This window comes from Columba livia, chromosome 9, assembly GCF_036013475.1.
Source record: "Columba livia isolate bColLiv1 breed racing homer chromosome 9, bColLiv1.pat.W.v2, whole genome shotgun sequence".
NCBI classification, from domain to species: domain Eukaryota; kingdom Metazoa; phylum Chordata; class Aves; order Columbiformes; family Columbidae; genus Columba; species Columba livia.
The window spans coordinates 13,666,308-13,689,009 of NC_088610.1; the positions used below are offsets into that span (position 1 = coordinate 13,666,308).

The 22,702-nt window shown below is 38.0% G+C and overlaps 1 protein-coding gene across 25 annotated transcripts in view; it reads left to right on the top strand.

Annotated features, from left to right (window-relative positions):
- DLG1 (discs large MAGUK scaffold protein 1) overlaps positions 1–22,702 on the top strand; it is a 150,835-nt gene that overhangs the window by 110,237 nt on the left and 17,896 nt on the right. For 12 of the 25 annotated variants that reach the window (XM_065073903.1, XM_065073908.1, XM_065073912.1 and 9 more), the window contains 5 exons: positions 707–863; positions 1,975–2,077; positions 13,246–13,360; positions 16,670–16,846; positions 17,448–17,517. In XM_065073903.1, coding sequence (XP_064929975.1) covers positions 707–863; positions 1,975–2,077; positions 13,246–13,360; positions 16,670–16,846; positions 17,448–17,517 — 622 coding nt within the window. Of the gene's footprint in view, positions 1–706; positions 864–1,974; positions 2,078–13,245; positions 13,361–16,669; positions 16,847–17,447; positions 17,518–22,470; positions 22,571–22,702 lie in introns of all 25 variants that reach the window. The other 13 variants (XM_065073917.1, XM_065073899.1, XM_065073901.1 and 10 more) reach the window with 2 other exon arrangements.

Consider the following 22,702-nt stretch of genomic DNA (forward strand, 5'->3'; position numbering starts at 1 on the left):
TTGACTGGCCCTAAACTTGATCAGTATTTTCTTCCTTCCTCTCCTCACCCCGGCCAGGAGGACATCCTATAAAAAGAACACAAGAACTTGGTTTAGATGTCACTTTTTCAATTGCAGCTGCTGCAAATAAATTGCAGATGTAGTTGAGATTTACTGTAATTTCTGATTTTTTTAAAGGGTTTATGCATTCTTCTTGAATTGTTCTTTGCTATATTTATTGCTTGAAATGAAAGCAGTAAGGATATATTTTTCATTATTGATGTTTCCCGTTAGAATTTGTTCTTTTAAGTTTCAGAAAAGGAAAATAGTATTTTGTTGCTTGCTGTTACCGTTAGCCAGGATAAGAATGAGCTATACGGAGGCTCTTGAACAATATGGAAAGTGTTAAGTAAAGACATTTAGCACTGGATAGGATTGTATCATAATAGGAATTTAGAATACATACATAGTTATGAATTGTTTGGTTCACCTAACAACAAGTAGAATTGAAAGACACAAATAATAGAAGCTGTTATTTGAAAGTCTAAGTTATTGAGGGGAGCGCTGGGGGTGGGACGCACGACATTGTTGCCTTTAGAAACATAGAACTTGTGATACCTAAGTTTTCAACACTACATCTCTCAGGAGACTTAGCTTTTCTAATTTTTTTATTTTACTTTTACTCGTGGCTAGTGACCAAAATTTCATATTCTCTTCTTTCATTCAGGGAGCCTAGAAAGGTCGTCCTGCATCGAGGATCAACAGGTCTTGGTTTCAACATTGTTGGAGGAGAAGATGGAGAAGGAATTTTCATCTCTTTCATACTCGCAGGAGGGCCAGCTGACCTGAGTGGAGAGCTCAGGAAAGGAGATCGTATAATTTCTGTAGGCATCCTTGCTCCTTTTATGTAAACAATAATGAGAGTTTTCACCTCTCTGGGTATTAAAGGCAGTTATTATTTATATGCAAGGAATATAATTAACTGAGTTGAATTTGAGACAATAGAACAGATACCAGTATGCTTCCAGAGTATCTTTGAGGACTTTAGTCTGCCTCAGTTTCTCATCTGTAACCTTATTAAAATAGCACTCTCTTTATCAGAGGTATTTTTTCAGCGAAGATATTAATTTATCTTAGTCTGGTAGCTGAGGGGTGTGTGTGTCTAAATTGAAAGAATTCAAGCTTCAGAAATAAGCCCTTTAATGGGATGGCTTATTTGGCAATAGCGTCTAAGATTTGGTTCTTTACTTCCTGGAGTAACTACTAAACTTGCTGTTAGTCTTGAACAGATCCACCTCATACCTGAGGGCTTTACTATATTAGTACTGAAGGTCATAAAGATTTTGTGTTTTTCTTTGTGAAATGACTTAATTGGTGCAGAATTGTTTCTTTGGACACTCGCATTGTAATTTGGTAGTTATTTCAGAGGAAAAAATACTTTTGGCTCTGCTGTTATTAAAATGCTGATATCAAAGTCCACCTTCAGTTTGAACTACGAAAAATTCTTTTGGTGTAAAATGTGACACACATTTCAGCTTCAGTTTTTTTCTGATGCTATTTTTAAACCTGCATTGAAAACAAGGTTAGAATTTTGTGGAGGGTTTGATCTCGCACTGGATGTTAAACATAGTGGTCCGTGGGCACACTTTGCCTTAGGAGGTCCCTGAAACCATGTTGTAGAAAGGGGAGGTCAACCACTGCAGAGAACAGCAGTCTCTGTGTTTCCTTAAAATAATAAAAAAAATAGCTCTTAAGAAAGTTGACCTAGTGAATATGAATTCACTAAGTAATATGCTGTGTTGATTGTAGTATTTCTTAAGAGTATATGTGAGACAGGATTTATCAACTTTGTGTTTCAGTAAGGATCAGTAAACTTTGTATTAACTAGCTAGTAGCATTGGAAACAGGGAAAACTCACATGGCCTGAAAACTGTGTTCTGAGATGATAAACACAAATGTTTATTTTGATGAAGAGCCTTTTTGTATTACTTGTAGGTGAACGGAGTAGATCTAAAAGCAGCAACCCACGAGCAGGCAGCAGCCGCCCTGAAGAACGCAGGCCAAGCAGTAACTATCGTAGCTCAGTACCGTCCAGAAGGTAAGAGTTGCTTTTTACAGTTAGATCTGGTAGAAATGTCACACTGTTGCTTTTGCATTTCACAATTGTCTTCACCCTTTAATATGGTGGTTTTATTTTCCTCAGTAATTGAAGGATTAAAGATCTAATTCTTTGTTGTGTTGATTCCGATAACCTAAGGAGACCATCAGATTTTGATTCCTGTTTTATACTGAGTGGGTGTTTCTGTTTATCCAGCATTTTCTTCTTGTCCAGATTAGGCTGCAGCTGATAGTGATTAAACATCCGTTTATATTCTGCAGAAACCAAATAATATTGCCTCATCACTATAAACACATTTGTCCTCCTGTATTTCTACAGCACATTTTAAATGCCTTTGTCTCTTTGAGGCTTTAAAAATTAAATAGGATAAAATTATATGCTTACCTTGAGTCTGTAAACCCAAATATTGCTGTTTATATATATAACAAGACAATTTTGATCTCTTGCTATGAACTGTGGTAATCAACAGCTTTCTCCAGCTTTGCTAAAATGGAAGGCCTATCACTAAATCTTCCTTGCAGTAACTTGTCTGCTTAAACTTCAAATTAAACTTAAAATTCAAGAGTGCTGGCAAGGGTTAAGTGCAGGTGTTTATCAGGTCTGGACATCTAGCAGGACTGTTACCTTTATCTGAAATTTTTCAGTAACTGATTGCAGCACACTTTTCTTCTTTATTTCTTCCCTTCTGTCTTGTTTTTCTTACCCTGTCCTCCCCAAGTCTTTGAAACATTAGCTTTTGCATTCCCCTTGCCTCCCCCTCCACCTCCATCAACATCAGAGATCTCCTCTGACCCAGGAACTCTGTTGGCAATAAGGCCAAGTGATGGATTTGTGACTAGTTCATGGTCAAACCCTTGCAGTGCAGCCCATGTTGTCTGAGAGGGTGTGCATCCCATTCACATGTTGAATCTGTGCATTGCTCTGTTCCAGAGTTTGTTTTCTAGAAGTGCTCACTCTGAGACTGACTTTTAGAAAGAACAGTAGGGTCAGTATTGGTTCTGGAATATTTGCTTTGGCTTTGTGTCAGAATTATCAAATATTTCTGTTGACGCACATTTGGCCTGTCCTTTGTTTAGCTCTTCAGTGCTGTGACCGGTGGGTCAAAATGTTACATCTTCTTGTTCCCTGAGTAGGGATCCCTCACCTTTGTGAGAAATAAAACCTCGTGCTTTTATTTCCCCATGACTTGTCCTCTTTGGCATGTGGCCTCTTTTTTGGTCAGAGAGGACATTCTTGGTCACTATTTCTTCTGCCAGGAAAAATATGTTGAGATGTGGCCCCTAGCAGCAGAACATATGTTTCTCTGGTAGGATATATCCCAGGGAACAAGCACTTTTATTTCCTTGCCAAAGAATGTATCCAGACTTCATGCAAAAGCAGCAGTTTTTCAGTCGTCTCTTTTTGGGGTTCAGGCTTTAAAAAGAAAAGAATTCCTTCATACTCTGAAAGCTGGAATTCTCTTTTCCTTTTACAACATGATAAATAAGCCTTTTGGATGGTTCCTGCTCCTTCCTGCATTGGAAATAACAGCTTTTTTTCATTACTGCTTGTCCAAGCAGATAACTTATTGTCTTGAAGTGTATCAAGGTGCTTGCCTGACTGGTGGGATTTTGAGTCATTGCACAGATTTGCCCAGAGCAACAGAAGCTGCCCCTTACAAATTTTTCAATGACTGTCACTTGTAGGCTTCAGACCTAGAGCTGTGCTCTTTCCTTCGTGACTACTGAAGCATTGAGAAGAAGACTGCGTGCAGTTGAGCTGCATTGGGAGAGCAGTTCTCAGAGGTTTATAGGGCCTATTTGAGAGGATGCACATGGGAGATGTTGAATTATTCTAGATTATGGGCAGACATTTGACATATTATTCGAAGACAGGATTTGTTTGTTGTTTGTTTTTTTTTAAGATGTTTGATCTGCATGACTGTTTTTCTTTGTGAAATAGTGCTTAAAATCTCCATTTGGAGTGAAGATATTTAAAGCATGTTAGGGAATACTCTACCCTTTGGAAGTAGGCCATGAAAGAACTGTGCAAGCAGGAGATGGAGATCCACTGTAATTTGGAGGCAAAGTATGAATTGACACATGGTAAACCTACCACAGAGACCCCTAATTACTAATGTTTAACTTTGTTTGACATCTCTGCTTACCTTTTTCATACTTCTTGTGACAAGAGGTTGAACAGAACCTCCGTTCCTCCAGCTGTCAGCTTCTTTCAGGTCTGATGTGGGAGGTAAATTTGATCAGACACTCACTGTTCATATTTTAGAGATTAGCAAAGAGAATATATCCTTAAAGGTCACTCTTTGTTTATTATCACAGGAAAGCAGCCTGAAATTTAGCTTTCTAAATAGAAAATATCATCCATGTCATTGAGTGCACTAGATAAAAGTGCATATGTTCTTTGATCATCTTCACATTTCCTAAATTATAGCTGTGGATGGTCTTCTTTTCCACCTCGATGCATTTAAGTTGGAAATTCTATACATATACGTGTATATAAAAGTATAATTATCTTTACATGCATATAATCATGTTTTCTGTTTATGCCATTCAAAAAAGGTTAATAAGATTTAAAATGAAGAGTTTGTAAAATTGTTCCTCAAATGTCTTCGTAAAGATGAAGAGCTTCCATTATAAGTGCTTGTATTGCATATGTATTTTATTTATATTTTTAAATCCGGCAGGATTTTGTAAAAGATACTGACAGCTGGGACAGATCAAGGAGATTCTAGACATCCATCAGGGCTCGTTATAACTGGGTAAATAGATTGAGTATGATAGGAGCATTTGGAAGACACTTGCGACCAGCTCACTTCACTGCCTGTAATTGTATGTGACAGTTTGTATGTTCATAGATGTGGTGGGGAATACTAATTTATGTTTTTACATCCTATCACGTTAGTTCTATTAGAAGTTCCCCATTTGTCTTTCTCCTCAGATTCCTGGAAAAGAGCGTTTTTGCAAGCAATTCTCTCATAGAAAAGCCTGAGTAGGCTGTGGAAAAATTAATTGTTGGAAACGCTCTATCCTAGAAAGCGTTGCATTTTCCCTGGTTCTTCAAATCCAGTTAGCCAGCATGGTTTATCAAACACTAATTACTGGACTTGGGGTAGACTAATATGGCTGAATGATACTGCTTTTATTATATTTGGGCTTGAGTTACATAACTGCTGGCTTCTGTTCCCTTACATCTCGGAAATGTTCATTGGTTATGGAATTGGGTGAAAACAGATGTAACCTCATCCCTAAAAATATACTTCTGGGCATTCATTTAGTTTCCAGCAGGGTTCAGCGAATCAGAGAGATGCCTTACAAAATTTCCTACTGTACTGAACCAAATTTCAGTAACTTAGCAGCACTCTTTGGGGTAGCTAAAAGCCAAATGGGATTGTGAAGGTATTTTCCACTTTACAAAAGTGACTCCTGCATCAGGCACCACTTCTGTGCTACCACAACTAAAGTCAATTGACTTCTGCTTTCTCCTTGTGGATTATGTGCTTTATCTTGCAACTTCTCTAGGAGCTGTCATCAACTGTGGAGTCACCTCTTGGGTTGTATTTGTACGTACGTGTGTAGTACATGCACAGACACGTGTGTGTACACAAAATCTCCCTGGTTGCAGAGGTTGCTGGGTTTGAACCTGCTGGGGCTGGATGCTGCAGAGTTGGGGTCCATGGTAGAACAACAGAAGTTTGGCAAGTAGGATTTTCCCTGTAGAAGTGAGTCGGGGGCGGGGAAGTCAAGATGTCGATCTCATTTTCTTCTTTATTTGGAAGCTTTTCCTTACTCAAATGCAAATTTCTATCTCCTTTCAAGACAGTGTTCGTGAATAAAAAGGGATTTTGCTTTACCGTGAGTTCACTAGAAACAAAGTACCTGTTGCAGTTTCAAATAAAGTGATGTTGCTCCAGTATACGAAAGCATTTTGATGAGCCATTTCATTTTCTTGTTGCTCCCTGGCTCTGCAGAGACAACTCGGTGCCACACTCTTGTCTCCTTTCTTTGGGTTTTCTACAGGTATAGGTTGGCAAGGAAATAATGTGATACTGGTGTGGCAGAATGAGAGGAGGCCCTAAGCAACATGGATATATGTGCATGTCCTGGCAGTGGGGATTCAGAGATGGTCAGAACTGTGCTTGTACTCTGTGTCAGGAATACAGGAACATGAGTCTCTGTGCTTGAAGGGGATGTAGTGAGGAGAGGAGCAGCAAGGGGGAAGCACAGACTGTCCCGAGGTTACACTGCCCTCATATCACAGTGACGTTTCTGTTCTTGTGTCCATTCAAATTTAAAGGTCATCTGAAACATCCTTAATGTGTTTTGATGACGTGATAATAAGTGTTACTGCAGAATTAATTTCTGAAAGGTTATTCTGCTATTCTGAAAAGCTGTGAGGTGCCAGTAGGCTACTGCAACTGTATTATAGCTTGAGTGCATTTAAGTGTTTAATAACAAGAAAAATAGCTGAAGAAAAACATAAAAATATGAAAATATATTTGCTTGAAATCGGATAGAAAATAATCCTGGGACTTCGATGTTTTTAATTTCTCAAGGATCCACCTGAGGTACAAAAAACCCAAATAATTATAATTTTAACTAGTACAGCAGTCTTTTATTTTCATAAGAGTTATCAGCTGCATGTTATTTAGAATTTAGAATCTGCTTGGTGTCTCCTTGTAATTCATCTGGTCAAGTCTATATATATCCACTTCTTTTTCTGAAAGAGTAGTAAAATGGTTAAGTGATCAGATTAGCTCTGTGTTTTCTTAGGTGATTGAGTGGATCAGTGTAAGATTAGGAGAAGGTGGAGCCAAAACTTCAAGAGATTTTAAGATATTTTTGTACAGCCTCTGCTTCTGTTGATGTAGGTAGTTAACACACATTTTTCTTTCAGCTTTATTAAAGGAAATACATGATTCTCCATTGTAAAGTGTATTCAAGATCTGTAGTTCAATCAGAATGCCTTATACTCTGTTAGCCAGATTTTAGGTAGATTTTCATGTATGTTTTGTGTTTTAAAGGAATGTATTCATCTACAGAAAATAAGATCCAAGTATGGCAGCTTTGTGGTTTTTGTTTTCTCCTTAAAACAAAAAAAAAAGAGGGGGGAAAAAAAAAAGCTTTGTTAGAGCTTACCTTTCAATGGCCAGTATTTGGTCAATTTTTGTGACACTTCATCCACTGTTTTCTAGTGGAATTCAAAACACTATAACTAGGCTCTGGAAGATGGTAGCACTTTCATGGGTATAAGCTAAGATTATTTTATGAGCATTTGTATTGAATTATATTGTAAATCTTCTATTTGTGGAAGTCCAGCTGGAGTAGCTCAAAGCCAATAATGCTTTTACAAAACTTAGTTTTCGGTATTTGGTTTGTATCAAGAGGATGAGCTTCCCTCGCTTTCTAGCTGAGAACATAGATCGTCTTAACCAAAGGTGGTTTAAAGGCTGAGTACATCCCAGTTTTGTAGAATGAAAAATTCTTTAAAATCTTAAATTTTTGTTTTTCAAAAAAGGGAAAGTTTACCCTGTTTTGGGGTACGTGGTCTCTAGTCTTCCAGACTTTTGTTTGTAGTTGTTTTTTACCTGCTTCTACTCATTTGCAAGTAATCCAGATTAATCAATTAAAGTACCTTTAAAATTGAGCCCATTAAGATTAAAAGAAGGGTTCTGCTATATATAGTCCCGATAGACACTATAAGGCGGCTTATGCATTTTAATCCTTTAAAACCTTACTCCTGCTCTTTAATGTAATAAATAAAATAGTTTTTCTCTCTTTAAGAGCAGTTCAGCCTGCAAGTTGTGACTGCGTGGTAAACCTACAACAACAGATTTGATGAATTCACCTCAGCAGTGACTGGACCTGGTCTCTTCCTGAGTTTTGCAGGCTCGGGGAGGAGTTCTTAACTAAATACAAATGCAGTTTTTCTAATCTCTTTTGAAATTCCGTGGCCTAGTCTTTCAAGTGATTAATGAAGTACAAGCTCATTACACATTGGAGCGCATGAAAGCCACCGATAGCATGTGAAATGCCTTGTGGTCTCTCTCAGGTCATGTTAATATAAACCAGCAAGCACTGAAGCTAAGTAATATATGCTAAAAAATGATGTTTTCATTGTGGCCCTTACGTTTTAATGGGTACCTTCTTTGCTAATGTTTTTGCGTGGTTGTATTGAACATGCTGTACTCCACACCCTCCTCTACCAACTGAAATGTATACTACAGCCTCTAATAAGAGATGATGTGCAAAACATGAAGGGTACCTATGAATTTATCAGATACCAGTATAGCTAATCAAGGGATGGTAGTAGCACACGACTGTTACTCCTAAATACACCCACGGTCAGCTGCATGCTCTGGCAGTCCTGCCTCACAAGCTTAGAACTGAAAAGAAATGGGTGGTCAATGCAAGGTCAGCGTGATTGTGGCCATCTCCACTTACTACCAGGCTCCGTTTCTCGGTTCGTTTGGAGTCACCATGAAAAGGAAAACAGAGTGTTCTGGAAGTGGAGAAAATAATATAAATCATAGTTAAATAACATTGTCAACACAAGAGTCCTGGTTTGACAGATCCCATGGGTCCTGCTAGAGGAAGGCTTTCCTCAGGCAGATGGGAAGAGGGAGGCAAGGGACGTAGTTTTTTTTTTTTGAAGTGAACTTTTTCAGCTCTTTGTGGTTCATTATACGTAAGAATCTCTGCTTCTCAGTGCTGTGCTGCCATCTGTTCCCTGTATGCACATCCATGCTTCTGAGAGTTGCTTTTCCTTCTGTGCTGTTTGCTGAATTTTCCATCCCTTGTGGTGGTCTCTGTTCCTTTGCCCCATTTGCTAGAATGTTTATTCCAGACGAAATTAATTTTAATTTCAGTCTCTTTTTTTCTCTTCCCCTACCTGTATACATTATTCACCTTGTATCTGTGTGTATCACTGTCCTCTTTTCGCCCACCAGACAGACAGACCAGGAGTTTCACTGCTCAGACCCTTTTACTGAAGATTTTATTTCTGTGAAAATAAACACTGACATTGAAAGCATTCCATTTTTCTAGGTAGAATCACTTTAGGAGCTTGGGAGCAGAGGAATCTTCCAGGATTTCCCAGTCTCCTCTCATCTCCCCTGCTCTCTGCCCCCTGCTCCTTTTTGTTCGTTGCTGTGCAATACATGCAGACATGGCATAGAGCAGATTTATTCATATTTTGCACCATCTGCTTATCCAGTATAACTTTAAAATTTAAACTTGAGCCCAGATGTATCCATCCAATGTTCTTAAAAAGTGATTATGCATAAACCAGAGTAGGCTTTGGGTTTTTTATCTTTGGTGATGGTGGGGTACTGTTGGATAAATGCCGTGAATTGAAGCAGCAGATGCTTGTGCTTCCTCAAGCTCTATGTTATGACAGCAGGTACTGCTTCCCCTTGCCCCACTCCCCTAAACTTATTGGGAACTTTGAGAAAATTCTAGTCAGGAAGAGATTCCATTATTCTTCTGTTCTTATTTTATTGCGTTTCATGTTAGTCTTGGTGTCTGTTACTCTTTATTTGACGTATGGCATCAGCAGCTTTCCTAAAATTCAGAACCTGAGAAGAGATCCTCAATTAAGTCCCATTCATTGATGTTGCATATAGATCAGGTTTCATATCCTGATCAAAGTCTTTACCTGAAAGGATTGAGGGTTTGGATTGTGTGGTTTTGTTTTGTATTTATTGGGAGGGCAGGGAAGGAGGGCCTTCTTGTAACCACCAGAGTTCTTATTAAAATACTGGTTTAGAATTTCAGTGTTTTGATGGCTGTGGAAAATGCAGATGTATTTGTAGATGGAGTTCCTATGACCAGCCTACTCTATTTGGGTTAAAGTCAGCTTGCTTTTTCATTTAAATAGCTTGTGTCCTTTCTGTTTGGTTACCCCAATCACATTTGACCGGGGACTGATCATATTCCTTCTCAGCCAAGCCCTTAATTTCCTCACAAAAAGGACACTCTGCTTTCTTGGTTATCTTGTTCACTGTGCCTGTTCCAGCTCCAAGTTTCTGGAATGCTGAAGTGGCAATTTTTTTTTTAAGGTCTATATTTATATGTGCATTGTATGGCTTTTGCACACTTAGCCATATGGACGTTTATTGTGCTGTTCACTGTGATTCCGGGGAAAAAACATAATCAGTTTTGTCACACACTATGTATGTAATATTATGCATACCCTGTAAGAAAGAATGGAATTGGAAGGAAAACAGTTCTCTAGCATTTGGGAGAAATTAGTGACTATAAGTTTAGTGACATAGGTAATTTAAACATATGATGAAATTCTGTAAACATTGAAAATACCAGAGAGAGAACTTGAAGGAAAGGTATCACTCTGTGCTTGCCTAGTTCTGTCCCTAAATAGCTGCTTTCTTGTCAGTGTGAGAGACAAGTGTTAACCTCAGATCCTGCTTTTGGTTTTATCCAGTACTTCTGCTTTTATGCTATTTTGGCTAAGGAGTTTCTTACAAAGTAATGGATGTCTGATATGCCCATTAAATGAAGTCTTCCATTAGTGTAATGTTGATGCTACTTCTCTGTAAATTGTTTGAAGGTTTGGTTTTGTGTGTGTTTAATTAGTAGTGAGGTATTACTGCAGGGATTGATGAAAAACCCAGAGGTGTGTAGGTAGTTTTTGGTAATCAAATAAAATTGCATTTTGTGTGGATCACATTTGATACACATGCATCTCAGAAATGAGTCTCCAATCGTGCTGCCAGCTGTTGGCTCTTTGTTCCCATCTTGTAGAGCACTTGAGATGGAGCAGCTGTGGGCAGGGTCCTGACTGCTGTCCTGCAACTGCTTGTCTATGGCTCAGGAGCTACCAGACGGCATCAGTGTTCTTTAGCTTAATAAGAGATTGAAGGTGCTAAAGACAGTTGATTGATACCCAGCTCTTCTTAATCAGAGAAATATAACCACTCCTAGACAGATCAGCAGAGCTCATGCTTTGCTTTTTAATGCTGAAGTTGAACCAAGCTTAATTAGTCAAGAGGGGATGCGTGCTGATCCTTTGGGTTCCAAAGGGGCACTGCTTTTCTGATGCTGTGAAAAGTCCTGCTGTTTTCTTATTTTCTGTTTCCAGCATTAGTTTCAATACCACTGTATCTAATACGAAGCTTTTTTTCTTTAAAAACCAAAATTCTGTCTACTTTTCAGCTCCGAACCCAATGATTTTCAGATTCCTTTCCATCGTATTCCTCCAAAAACTTCCTGTAAGAGGAATATAACTCAAGTTTTAGCTTTCTATCCATTGAAGGAGCTCATCAGATTCCATCTGTACGGAGTGTTTAAGCTTTTCCTAAATAAGACATCTCTTGGCACTCCTTCTTTTTGAATACAGAGCCTTTTTGGTCCCAGCCCCTTAGTTTCCTTTATTGCTTTACTGGTATCTAAGACAGGAATTTTTTCTAAGTAGAAATTATTCTTCTTCTTACTCCTGCAAATGTCCCTGTCGCTCTTTCAGCACTTATTGCCCAGGAGGACTGAAAAACTAAATTGCTGTTTTCTCTTATTCCTCTGAGGTTACCATCCTGTCATCTTAAATTCTTTTACTATTAGCGGTGGAAATCAATGGTTTCATTTTTCTTGTCAAACAACCTCATCAGTCTGATTTAGTGCTGGAAATTATTTGATCTAGAATTTATTTATAAAAAGACACTTGATGCTGTTTTAAAAACCAAGATACTGTCTTGAAAACTGCTGGCTTTTGGGTTTAAAGGACAAAAGTCAGGGCTATTTAAGAGACTGTTCATGTTGTCGTAATCTGGATATGGTTAATTATAATTAGTATTGCTAGAGCATCAGATTTATAGTAACCTTGATTAATCAAGTAGTACACCAGAGACTGATTCACAGAATCTTCTGTAACTTCACACTCTTGCTTCTCTGGTTAGTCCGTAAGCCTTGGTACTGTCTGAGTGTGTCAGGAGAAAAGTGCAGCAGAGCACAATATGATAAATCGTTCATGGTATTTAGATGACTGAAGGAACCTTAGAGTTGGTGACAGGGTTTTTGCAGTTCAGAGCCCTCCCCGTCAGCATTTCTGGGTGACTGTGCGGGTGCAGCCGGGCCCAGCAGCGCGTCGGGGTCCCCGGGTTATCGTCCGGCACCACGTGAGCTGCTGGCCAGGGTGGCGGCTGCAGAACGTGTCCTGTAACTGGGAATGTTCTACAAGTGCATCTGTTGATCCTGAAGTCCAAACTATTCCACTGAAGGGAAAACTTAGTTGTTTTGAGTTCATGTTGTATGCTGACGGCATGTAAGTACCTCGCTTCAGGAAATGTTTGTTCTCAGGAGCCTGTTGCTATTCTACTGCCTGCCTTTGTAGCTAAAAACAACTGCATTTAGCTTACTTTTATTAGTGCACAGTGCTGCTTAAGAACACAATCCCTTTTTCCAGGATTAACATTGTACATAATTCCGTAGCGGTAGTTTGAATCTCTAATGCCGTTTGCAAGGGGATTGACATTCATGTCAGAATTCTGGATTGGTTTTTTTGTCCTTTCCTGAGCTCCCATGGGAACATCGTCTTATCCAGAAAATGTTTTGTATATTTTCCACCTTATAGTGCTAAATTCTTCATCTAATTCAAGTCTGGTAATTTTAAAATATCTGTTCAATATTGGTTTTTTTTTTTCAGACACTTTTCATTCCCATTTCTTAACATTTAAAATTTAAGATATGTAGTTCTTTATTATAAAGAGATGTATTTCAGATGCATGTTCTGAGAGGTTTTTTGTCATGTGTTAAAACTTACCTCTACCAGTCTTTTTATTAGTATTAAAATGATAATTGTTAGTAGAAATGCTTGTTTTAATTAGAAAAATAGTGTTACTGTGGACTATAGATTAAGACCATTACATTTTTAAGTATAATGGATATTTGCTTCAGTTTATTTGCTTTGCTAAATCTCTATTTCAAATTCTGTTTCAGTTAATATTGATAAATGTTAAACTTTGCATAGCTTTTAATTACATAACACAGTACTTAAATGTTGTGGTTTGAGAGGTTTTTTTCCTTGTATTAAAAAAAGCTGTAAGAAATGCTTATTCTCTGAGGTTTTCAGTCTTTTTATGAGAAATTTACTGGCTGAAGTTTCGGGTAAATTAATTGCAATGCCTCCCTTTCTTACAGAATATAGTCGGTTTGAAGCTAAAATTCATGATTTACGGGAACAGATGATGAACAGTAGCATTAGTTCAGGATCAGGATCTTTGCGAACCAGCCAGAAGAGATCCCTCTATGTCAGGTAATCATCTTTTTCACAGTATTGCTGGTGCGTTTCTGTAGACCTGGTGTTTGTGTCTGCTTTTGTCTCAAATTATTTACTCATTATTGAATGTAACAAATTGATGTTTATATGTAAAACATATTAAAAATAAAGCTTAATTTAGCTTGATTAATGTAATATAGCTGAAAAAGTACTAGCCTTGAGAACCCTGCATGAACTTTGAAGAGTGGTGCTGTTACTTGCTTTTTGTCCTGCTTCTGAGATGATAATCCTTCAGCAGAAACATATATTTATTAATTCAGCACATGTGAAGTCTTAAGAAGTTCAGTTCAGTTTGTTTTGTGGCAGCGGTCCTTGTGTTCTCCCTTGTTCGGTTCTTGAGTTCAAATGTATAGTCTCCTTTAACTTAAGCTTTGGCAGATTTCCATCTTATTTCCTTCAGCTTACTTTAGTCGCATTCTCAGCTTGTATTAAGAAATCTTGTTTCTGTATCCGGTAGCGTTTTGCTATAGAATATTTTCCATGGTAACCAAGAGAGCAAATGCATCGAAGCAAATGAGCTGAATATTCTTCATTAATTTATTTATATAGAATTAAACAGAAGGGAGGCTAAAAGGATGTGGAAATAGAGCATGAAGGAGTTATGAAAATACGTGGTTTCACTGGGAAATTGTGGCAAGGTGCAGCTCATGAAGGTGCCGGCTGACTCCTACATCAGTTAACGTACACTGATAGACTCTTCCTGAAGGCTTTGAAACAAATGTAGCAAATCACTTGTGCAGGGCTTCTGTTTAGATTGACTGTAACATGCAGCCTTTCTCTTGGGACCGGTTATTTTAGTAGCTTTATCTGGATTCTGGTTTTGCAAAGCTGATCGTGTTGGTTCGGTGTGGTTTGGGTTTTGGTTTTGAGTGTTTTGGAGTTTTTTGTTCTTTTATTTTCTCCTTTGCCTGAAGTGTTTTAAGGGCATCAAAAATTATATCTCTAAGGATAAATACTTTAAATACTATGGATAAGTGCTTGATATCACAGTTATCCATGTCTTAGAGTTTTATACGTGGAGGTGGACATGTGGATATTATGGTGAGATTGTCTTCCTTTCCATAATCCCATGATTTATTGCTTTAGCCCTCATCATATAACTAAGTGCTTTCATTTTGCTTGGTTAGCTATAGCCTGATTAGGTTCTAAACCTCTTATGCTTATGTTCACACGTTGGTCTGATTTTTTTAAGCCACTGACAGATATTTTGTTTGTGTAGTTTTTATTCCACTGATGGAAGTTGTGATCTGTAAATGATTGAGGTTGAGCTCCTGACTTTGCCAGCTGCTGCAGAAAATGCCTTCTCCAGGTTGTTGGCAGAAGCCTCATGGAGACCGATGGTTCACTCTCCAAGAAAGGGTTTTGAGACTCAATAGTCAGCTTTGTCGTAAGTCAGAACAAAATCTACAATTCAAAAATTCCTCAGGAAAAGTGCTTTTCCACCCACACGTCCTAACAGAGGGTGCTGCTGGGGCGGCTGAGATCTGCTCCTGTCAGCACACCAAAAGATGTCAAAGACTGGTAGGCAACTTGGTATTCACAGGATGGGTTCACATCTGTTCTGTCTGGTTTCTGGTTTAATTTTGACCTCACTGAAGTAAGTTTTATGAATCTTTTCACATATTGGTAGGTACTGACAGAACATGTTAAGTTATCCAGCTTATCCCTTATTATAAGTCGCTGTGGTATGATCATTCTGTACTTCCAGTTGTACCAATTCAAAGCCAGTTTTAGCAACTGAAGTTAGCTTCTTTCTGTAATATTTGGGTTTGCATATGCCTTAAAGAATGACAGTTATATAATGTAATGCTGATTTGAATGGTAAAACCAACAGTAAAATGTTGATAGGCATTCAACCACCATTGTAGAAAACATATCAACAAAATCTCTTATTTTGTTATTTTGTTACCATGATTTTGAGAAATTACCAGATACATCATTGTGTCCCTGTCACTGAAACTGGATTTCTTCATGAATAGTCTGCCTGTAAACAGTATTTTGGGGATATTGTGTAGTATTAAGGAAAAGACAATTGTGTTTGGCTGAAATTGCAATTTGAAGTAAAATGGCAGATTTTTTAGTTGTGTGTCTATCAGCTCCTGCAGGAGGAGCTTAAACGTCCCTGTGTTATTCTGGTAGTTCAAACATCTGGTTTCAAACAGCTTTCCCAAAAAACTCAGGGAGAAAAAGAGAACCTCCTTTGTAAGCTGCCCTTCATTCATTCTAAAATAAGGTGCGGAGATGCTTTTGCTGCAGGAATTGCCCATTCCTTTGTTCTCAAGAACACCATAAAACAAGAAATGTTTCAGTAAAACTTGATCAACAACCTACAATATTGAAAGTAATGAGTGTGGCCAAGGAAAAAGAGAGTCTGGAATATCTGATGCTGTTACCACAGGCATTGTATTTTTGACTTTGAAGCATAAACCCTCATGAAACATGAAACTTCAGTTTCTGTAGACTTGTAAGTGAAGGAACCAAGTTACCTTTTCATAGTGCTGTTTAATTGCTGAGTACTACAAGGTTAAATAAAAGGGAAAACTTGACGCTTTCTCTGTGAAAGGATTTCTGTGACTCATTGGAATGGCACTTTAGAGTAAATATCACAGGGTTGCATTCAGAGCAGTAGCTGATCATGAATACCCAATTTCTTTTAAAGTGTTCATAACTTACACTAATTAAAGGTATACATGGCATTGTTAATCTGTATTAAAAATCTCCATAGAGCTAAAAAAGAGGTATTTTTAATATACTAGTCTTTAGATAAATATTTCATCTTGTCGGTGAAATGAGTTCTCATCTGATGCCTTGACAGGCATGCAGGAAAAGCCATGTTAATCAGTTGGAGTCAGAAGAGGTTTTTGTTAGTTCTAGTTGCTTTGCTATAAAGCAATGTGCATTACAGAACTTTCAACAGTGCCGTATGCTTCAAATATTTTCCTTTTTTCTGTAGACCGATGTGTAACTGCTCTGTGCAAAGTGCTTATTGAATTGCAGGAGGCATCTTCTGTGGACCTTTTACAAAGCACTAGTGTTCTGTTCTGGGCCAAGTTTGTTCTCGTTTGTTAAAACTCCTAAACGTGTGTGTGAATACTGGGCTGTGTATTCTCAGTGTGTGTACATACACATGAGAGAGAAAGCGTTCAGCATTCTTATTTTACGTGGCTGTCAGGATGGCGCAGTCGCTTCTGAAAACACAGGCAGCTTCATGTTCGGTGCTGTTCATACTCCCCTGGTTTATTTCTTGCTTTTTCTACGTTTATTTTTTTTCCCCTTTAAATGCAGAGCTCTTTTTGATTATGACAAGACTAAAGATAGTGGCCTTCCAAGTCAAGGACTGAACTTCAAATTTGGTGATATCCTCCATGTCATTAATGCTTCTGATGATGAATGGTGGCAAGCACGGCAGGTAACTCCAGATGGAGAAAGTGATGAAATTGGAGTTATCCCAAGCAAACGCAGGTATGTCATGATATTTTACTGACTACTAGTGTGTCTACTATTAAATATCTTATATGGTTAATACATATATTGCATATGCTTCGCTCTTTGTTGGTAATTCTGTACCACATCAGCCACTTCTTGTATTGTAGTGGGATTCTGACTAACTCTGTGAGAGTTGTGTCAAAATCCTATTTAGCCCTAGAAGTGGCGTGCTGAGGTTGATAAAGGTGGTCCAAGTCCATCTCTGTTCTTAATGTAGGCAAGTTGGGGGTTTAATAACGTTATACCATTTACATATGAAAACGTGCCAAGTAAATTTTGTTCAAATTGTGACACTATCATGACTTTTGTGACATGCTTTTACTTTTTGCCCCCCAATTTTCTGAATGTAAATAATCACAAAATACTTCAATACCCCCACAGCTCATTGCTTGAGAAATAAGAGCCTACTTTTCCAATACAGTCTGCCACTAGCAGGCTGCTGTTTTCTGAAGGTGCCATCACCAACAGAAGTCCATACTGCAAAAGATACACCTATGTGCTTACCGTATAGCAAGTAGTAGCTTGGAGTTCTGCAATTTTGCTGATTTAATTTTTTTTATGTATGTTTTTGTGGTAGAGTTGAGAAAAAAGAACGGGCCCGTTTAAAGACAGTGAAATTCAATTCTAAAACAAGAGGAGATAAAGGGGTGAGTTAATGAAGTACTAATTACACCTGGCATTGTGAATGGTAACATTTTTCAGTGGTTTATCTCTGCAAACTCAGTTTCAGTTTTTAGTGAAAAGAATAAATTCTGTCAAATAGAAATAATTCTGAATACCAAAGCTGACTTTAGTAGCTAACCATTGCCAAAACACTGCAAATTGTTTGGAGAATTAGCTTAAAGCCATATATTATCATTATTACTGTAATGTAATAAGAACTGTAGATACTAATCAAGTATTCAGGAGTGCCATTTGTAACAGCTGTGCAAGTGCTGTTTCTAAAGCAGTTTAGTCCTTTAGCATGGATTGTGTGCCTGGACTCCCTTTTCTGGGAAGGGGCTTAGCTGCCAGTTTTCACAAAGAGTAAAATGTTCCTATGAAGGTGAAAATGCACATAGAAAACAAGGAAGTAGAGCTCAACAGGGTCCCGATGATAAATGGGGGTTTACAATGTCCACAGTTCTTTGTTACAACTATGGAGGCAGAAGCTTTAAAGAATTTCATGCAAGGGCACAGGCCAACAACAACTCAAGGCCGTTGCCATTGCTGACGAGAACCAGTTTCTGTCTCACAGCTGTTTGTTCTTGCTGCCACTCCCTATTTACACAAATACTGATGTGGCTGTGCTCAAATCATGTGAAATAACCGATGCAGATGAACACAACTCCATCCAAAAGAAGTGCTGGTTTTCGTTTTAGTCAGTCCCTTGGTGAGTTCACTGCACGATATGCAATCCCTCTCCTAGTACATGTGATGGGAATGAGCGGTGAGAAAGCAGAGACTGGAATGTTTGTAGCAAAAACTATAGCAATTGCCTAATGGTGAAGCAGCCAAGTTTTTAAGGGTCGATGAGGCTTTTTTTTGCATGGTTTGGTTGCTATGAAATTTGAGAAACAATTTCACAACCTTACAATTTCTGCCATTATATAACTAGTAATTTCAAGAGTTAGGTGTATGTATATATAATTTTTTTAAGATCTGAAACATACTTTAAGCTCCTGAGGAAGCTACTTCTTAAATAGTGATTATTTTTTAATACCACTAATGCTGTAACATCTAGTCACTATTATAGATCCTAAAGGTTACTTTTAGTCTTTGATTTCAGTAACAATGTTTTCATAACTTTGAAAATCACATATATCAAGTATTAAAGCTTCAATAGTTTATCCTGATAGTGTAGGACTTCAGACTTTAAAGACTGTCAGATCCATACATATATCAATCTGCTACATTGCAAAGGTTTCAGTTTAGTTTATTAATGAAGAAAATGTCATGGTTGTTTCTGTAAGTGTTTAAAAGGAAATCAATATCTCTAGTTATTTTCTGATGAACAGTTACGGTACTGCTTAGAGGATTCACTGGATTATTTGCAGGTTTTGTTTTGGTGTATTCATTTTTGGGTATTGGAATAAAGTCTTATCAACTGACGTGGTAATTTTTAACCTGATAATTTTTTATAATTTGAGTTCAATTTTTAGAAGTCATATAAAGAAAACGGCTTAAATGCTTTAGATATACTTTAGTAATTTTTCCAGTGTTCCCATGTGCTTTGAAAGATAACCGCATGGTGAATTAACAGTGTGTTTGAAGTAGCATGTTGAGCACAGCGGCGCGAGTGCGCAGTCACTGTGCACCGCCAGAGCACCAGAGACCTGCATGGAAAACTGAGTGGAAAAGCAGCTACGCTTGCCATTGATACACAACTGCCGTTCTTTTTCTTTAGTAACACTTCATTTTGCAAACGCGCTTACACTGTCCGCAATCTTTTGCTTCAGCTGTAAATGTTTTAACATTACAGTTGCTGCTTAAAGTAATTCTCCCTGCATTTGTCACGGTGATGTTTTTCCCAGTGATCTCTGCAGCGTGCGTGTCCTCGGGGGCCGTGTGCCGCCCTCTGTCTGTGTGATCACACTCATGGACAGGATGAAATACCCACTCTATACAATTCTTCAAAATTTCTGCATTAACATCCTAACAAATAACTCCAGTGACAGCAAACATTGAAGTCAATGTTCCCTTCATTTTAATGAAAACTAGAAAACCTGGAGCAGAAATGGTTAATTTTTTTCTTGTTTGTTCCTTTCATATACACATTTATCTCACTTTCTGTGCTGCTTCTGTTTTAATATATTCTTGCTTATGATGCCTGTTTATGATTTGCAGTGGGCTTATGAAAAATTTAATACAATTACTATGCATTTTCAACTAATAAGCAATTCTCTTTAGCTTTTTATAATCATGGTATCTTTTAAAAATAATCTTTTGGCTAGTCTTTTTTATGCAAAATCAGTATAATATTTTATTTTCTCATTTTTTTTGAAATGGAACTGACTCTGACCATTATACATGCAGTATGTAAAATCTAGTATTAGTTCAATAAGATCTACTGTACAAAAAACTAAAATAATTATTGCTTGAAATGTTTCCAAAACTAAAAGAACCCGATTATCTTTTATGAAGTACAATAAATCAGCCACTCCTTTTATTGTAGCCGTACAAATTGCAGAGTCTCACCGCCTCAGTTAAACTGCACCATTTTAGCTTTGTTACATTTATTTCCCCTCTTTTGCCCAAACTGAGGACTTGTCTGAATAGAACAGTAATAGAGGTGTGAGACGTCCACTTTTGGAAGTCGTGCTACTGTATTTTTCAGTATACTCCGCAGAGATCTGTGGGCATATTTCTTTGTTGCCTGTGTTCTGTAGGTTATGTTACTTTTCTGGTTATGAGGAATCAATTGCAGTGACTTGTTGACTTGAGACAAAGCAGGTCAGGAGGACCACAACCTAAAACTTTGCCCGTGCCAACTGTAGTTCCTGCAAGCGTATGCTTGGCTCAAAACCAGTTCTTTTGTCCATATGTCAGGTTGATAATTTACCAGTTCTTACACTGGCATGACAGTTCGAGTCGAACACAGACTCCAGCTAATTAAAGCTTTTATGGATTTCCTACTGAACACAGTATTGCTGTTTCCAGAGCTCAATGCCACTGATTGTGCTCCCCGCGTACCGTGTGCCCCTTTAACACCTGGTAATTTTAAGTAAACCTTTTTTTAAACCAACAGTAAGGAAAACATCACTGGATGGTTGAGTATCTGATATTGCCAAGCAAGTATGTATTAAAACAGATGGCCGGAAGGGTTGTTAATACTGTAGCAGGATGCAGCCTGTGTGGTGCACTATAGGCATTCTCCTCCAGAAGGCCAAATGCTGGTTTTGTAATTGCACCAAAGAAGGTGGCCCACTGTTTGCAAAAACTTTGTCCTGTTTGACCCCCAGTTGTTAGTGTCTTTTATTCCATACTTAATGCTGGTAGAAATGGTAATATATCTTTTTGCAACTGTGTCGCAAATAATAGAGGATGGTGAGCTCACACTGGTGAAGATAGACAATTACTTGGAAGTTAACATGCTCTGAGTCTTCCAAATAGCTGTTAATAGCATCTTTAATGTATTAATTGAAAATATTTGGGTTTTTTTTTTCTAAAGTAGATTTAAAAAAAAATGTTGTGTGGAAGTTTTCTGCTGCACATGGGCTTTGCGTGGCTTGGAAATAGACAGTCCTCCAGCAGCACCATGTTTCAAAACCAAGTTGGGCCTTTTCTTACTTTTGCCATCCTTCCCATAATAGAGGTTCTGCAAACCAAATGAAAAAACACATGGGAAATTTCCTGTCTTGGCAAAGCTGGCAGATGATTCGCTTATGTCTAAAGATGAAAAGAAATTTCAGCTGGCTTCAAGTTAGCTCTATTAGTTCCAGTTCTGGGCGTAATTGCAATAAAATTGTCACCTATTCATTTATACATCGAGTTTCTTTATTGACTTAGAACGGTATATTAAAGGTGCTGTAGTCACATAATGTCTTCAGCAGAAGACGTGGCAGATATTACTAATTTCTGTGTTAATTTCACCTGTAGACATGAATGAAAAATGCATTGCTCTCCATCACCTAGCACAATAATAATTTATACTCATATGGGTAGATATGCATATGTCTATATAGGTAACGCTAGAATTTCCCATGGTAACTGAGATGCAGAAATTCTTCAGCAATACAAGCAGTTAATATAAGAAGTTGCTGAATGTGATCCCTGGACATACAGGGTTTTTCATGTGATAACTATAAATGCAGCCTTGAAACAATAATTGCCACAGTAAAGAAATGAAATTGGTTTGTAGCTTTTGAAAGTTAATTTTGGTATTGGGATGCAGACTTCCATAGAGAAAAGTCATTTCTTTCAGTGAACTTGCAGTGAGGTGCAATTGTGAAAGATTGAAACAAATACAGTTTGCTTTGGACTTTTATTGTTTGGATATTTTAGCTAGACGTATTTTTTTCCTTCCTTTTTCACTGTACTTAGTTTTATCGTAAGAGCATTCAGTACAATGCCAGATTTAACATCCATTTTTCTTTACCGTGTGATATGTTATTTAGTAGTTGTCACCAGAGTATTTACAGTTTTGCCTTTGCAAATGGGTAACACTGGCAGATAGTTCTGGTGAGCTGTTATGGTGTCAGCTGTTTGCAAAAGCACGTGTAAAGCCTCAGTGTTGGTTTAAAATAGTGTAAGCCCTGTATTAGGTAATAAGAGTGATATAATGGACTTGGAGTTCATTATGGTTTGGCTATCCTATGGCAGCCTAGTTTTTCCAATCTTTGTACAATCCCAGCAAGCCTAAATTTGTGAAATACAGGTCAGGCCATATAGGATGCAGCAGCCTGCCAGTTCTCTCTGTAGTAAGCATGTGAAATACAGAGGGTGTGAGCAAAGCCATGATCCTGATCTCTGTTTTTAATGAGCTGAGAAGATAATGTTACACTGAAATATGCACTGCATAATGTGGTTATAGGAGTCAGCTTCCACAAAGCTGCTGGTCTCGGCCTTTGTTCACACAGACATTAGACATCCTTTGTTTTGCCCCTCCTTCTCTTCTTCAGCAGTCATTCAATGACAAGCGTAAAAAGAACCTCTTTTCCCGAAAATTTCCCTTCTACAAGAACAAGGACCAGAGTGAGCAGGAAACCAGTGATATTGACCGTAAGTATAAGGCATTCGATGGAGAGCGAAGCACACGTAGAAGGGCCTGCTAGACTGCAGTAGGGTGTTACCATGGAGACAGTTTCATGAGCTGCAACAGGCCAACAAGCTTGAGCTGCCAGTGACAAACCA